Source organism: Cariama cristata, unplaced genomic scaffold (genome assembly GCF_000690535.1).
Source record: "Cariama cristata isolate BGI_N322 unplaced genomic scaffold, ASM69053v1 scaffold13191, whole genome shotgun sequence".
Classification (NCBI taxonomy): Eukaryota; Metazoa; Chordata; class Aves; order Cariamiformes; family Cariamidae; genus Cariama; species Cariama cristata.
The window spans coordinates 37,373-40,457 of record NW_009599897.1 but is presented as its reverse complement, the minus strand read 5'-3'; the positions used below and the strand labels follow the sequence as shown (position 1 = coordinate 40,457).

General features: G+C 38.6%; 1 protein-coding gene across 1 annotated transcript in view; it reads left to right on the top strand.

The window, feature by feature from the left end:
• LOC104169040 (ADAMTS-like protein 3) overlaps positions 1 to 3,085 on the top strand; it is a gene marked incomplete at its 5' end in the record, with an annotated part of 27,958 nt that overhangs the window by 2,828 nt on the left and 22,045 nt on the right. The window contains 2 exons of the mRNA XM_009709846.1: positions 369 to 496; positions 820 to 948. Coding sequence (XP_009708148.1) covers positions 369 to 496; positions 820 to 948 — 257 coding nt within the window. The remainder of the gene's footprint in view (positions 1 to 368; positions 497 to 819; positions 949 to 3,085) is intronic.

Here is a 3,085-nt window from a genome sequence, read left to right as displayed (position 1 = left end):
AGCTTGCTCTGGAGAAATGGTTTTCTTGCCAAGCCTAATACTTTCAATTGTGGTAGTTGTTATTGTGATTTATTCATGCTCTTGTTCCCCAGGGATTCTGGTTTGCAGTAGCAAACTCGCTGTCCTCCAAAGGGCTGCAACTAGGACACAGCTTTGTAGCGGAAGGATATCTGAAGAATCTTCCATGCACCTATCCCTTAGTGCTCCCCTTTTGTCACCAAAGAGGAGGCAGAACTGTTACTGCATGAGCTGGTCTGGAACGGTAAACTCCTTAAAAGGAGTTTTGCTGCTGTATCTGTAACTCTTGCAAGATTCAGCTGGGCTTGTCCCAGGGTAGTAACCCTTGTTTTTCCTTGAATATTCTGCAGGGTGATCCTGGACACCATTGGAAAAGTGCAGATTCAGAATCCTACTCAAAAAGAACTTGGTACATATGGATGCCTGGTTGTTAATGACTTTGGTTTTGATATGGAAACATCATTGCTATTGCGTGCAGGTAAGACTGTAGTATCCACAGAATCAGGCATGGCTTTTTTTCTTTTTTTTTTTATATGTAAGCACCCATCCCCACTCCAATGTGAAATAGTTGCTTTTGTTGGCAATCCATCTGCCTGATTTAATAGGTAGCAATAAGATGGTCTTGTTGCTTTAAAACCACAGCAGGTGTGAACTCAGTCTGCTTGTATCTATCCCACCTGTATTTTCTGGCTGCTGCTTTGTAAACTGAATTCTGTTCCAAATATGATGAATTTGCATACAGGATCTGTATTTAAAAGTCAAATAAATCTTTTAAAACTGATTATCCCTTTAATTTCAAAGAGATTCCTGTCATCTTGTCCTCCGTGTTAAATGTTACAAATCTGGAAGCCAGCAGTCTCTCAGCAATTGTTGGAGGTACAATCGTGGCAAGAATTGGAGCAAATATTATGGTTGAATGTCCAGTGAAAGGTAAGCAAGAACTGCACTGAAGTTCCTTGTAATGTTGGAATCAGAAGTTTACCTTACATCTCGAAAGAAACTACTAGTGATGGCAGAAAATCATTGATCATTAGTCATTTTTTTTGTTAGGCATGTCACCCACACCTGTCCTATTTCTTTTCTGTCTGTCACTTTAATTTACACACACGTGTATGTTCAAACAGAGTTTCCTTTAAAAGTACTTTTCTTTCCATGAAGTGGTCTGAAGCTCCACTACAGAGCTTAAAGCCCACCTGAGTGAATGACTATCTTGCTGCAATAGAGGCATGGCCAGCTGACTTGCTCATCAGAGAACTTTCCTTATCCCTATCTGAGATGCACATATGTCTAGACTATTGTTAAAACTGAAAATGAAATCTCCAGCCATAGTTTAATAGAACTTTAAACCTGATAGTGAAGTAAAACCTACCTTTTAGAGCCATCAGTCTGCAGCTGCAGTGAGGAAACAAAGAAAAGTGCCGAGCCACGAAAGCATAGAGATGTTTTCTAGCTCAACATCTGTGGAGCAGCGTTACTGTTAACCGGAAGCTACATGCATTAAGCAGGTCACTGCTTCATTTTATTTTCTAGTCCTTTGTTGGAAAGGTAGATATTTTCTTTTTAATCTCATCATTACTATCTGTTAAGTTTAAATTGTAAGATTTAACTTGCAGCGGCAATATTCTGTCAAATATTTAATAAGCTAAGGTCAGCCTTTTGTGCCTTGTTGAAGACAATGTGTGAAAGTGCTGACAACAATGAACATTGCCACGGAGTGCAAAGAGAGCCTTCAGAGAAGTCAGTGCGCCATTCACATTCGTATTGCTGGGGGAGTGCGTATCAGAAGGCATGTTGATACCGAACCAGAGTATTGATAGAAAAATATATATGCAAATAGTTCTGCATACAATAGTGGCGCCAGGCTGATGTATATTAGGACATGTGGCTCTGCTATTCACTGTTGTACCGAGGCTAATTCTTTGATGAAGTAATATTTTCCAACTATAGTTTGGCAACTCTGTGTATAACTGACCTACATCTCAAATTCAGCAGAGAGTTAATGTCACACTGTTAATATTAATATTGTTAGGATGGGTAAGCAGTTAGCAATTTAAATATAAATTAATATTTTCACATGGGACTGTAGATTTCCAAATGCTTTAGAATCATGTATATTCGTGAGCCAAACTTTAGTTATGCTAAGACACCAGTGTTGACTTAAAAAATGATTTATCTAATTGCTTTATTTCCTGTCATTGCCAAGGAAGTAAGTATTACTGTTTGTGAATAAAATAGAGCTTGCCTGTCTTAAAATGTCACTAAGCCTAGAAGCAGAAGAACTTATGCAATGATGTAAGCAGAGTTTTTCTGATCTCCTTTCCTTAATGAAAAGTAATAAACCACTGGCTTTAGAAGATTAAACTTAATAGCACTTTATGCTAATGTTTGTCTAATAGGTGGGACCCCAAAATATGTCCATTTGCAGTGTAGTAGGATGAGAACTTTGTGAATGCTGGTAAATGTCATGTGACTTATCAGGCAAGCAAGAGTTTGAATCAGAAAAAATACTAATATTTCTGTGCGCTCTAAAAGTTCTGTTCCTAAAAACAGACGATCCGGGTCTGCAAGAGTCCTTTTTTCCTCATCAGACATGTGGAATTACAGTAATAATCTCTTGCCTTCTTGGAGTAATAGCCCACTGCAAATCCTTACAAATAATACCTAGAGTAAAAATGCCATTGGACAGATTGAATGTGACTGTCTATCAGCTGAGGATCTCTTAGAATGAACTGTAAAAGTAATTATAAGAGAGAGCCCTTTCTTTAATGTCAGGGAGACCTTGGCTAGATCTGGAGCACATTTTCCTCAATGCCCTTCCTCCTGAATGCTTGGAAAAAAAGATGTGTTTTCTTTGTGGATGACAACTTCTCTGCCTGTCCTGAGTGAAGTATTACTAGATAAGACTTTGTGTGTTCTTCATGTCCCGCTACGTACTTATTCAGGATCCTTCTACACAGAAGTTACTCACGCAGATTTCTCAGTGGTGTCAAGCAGATACATCTGATCTGTTGGACTCTTGCTGGCCCACAAAATAGTTCTCCATAAGAACCATCTAATGAATATAATG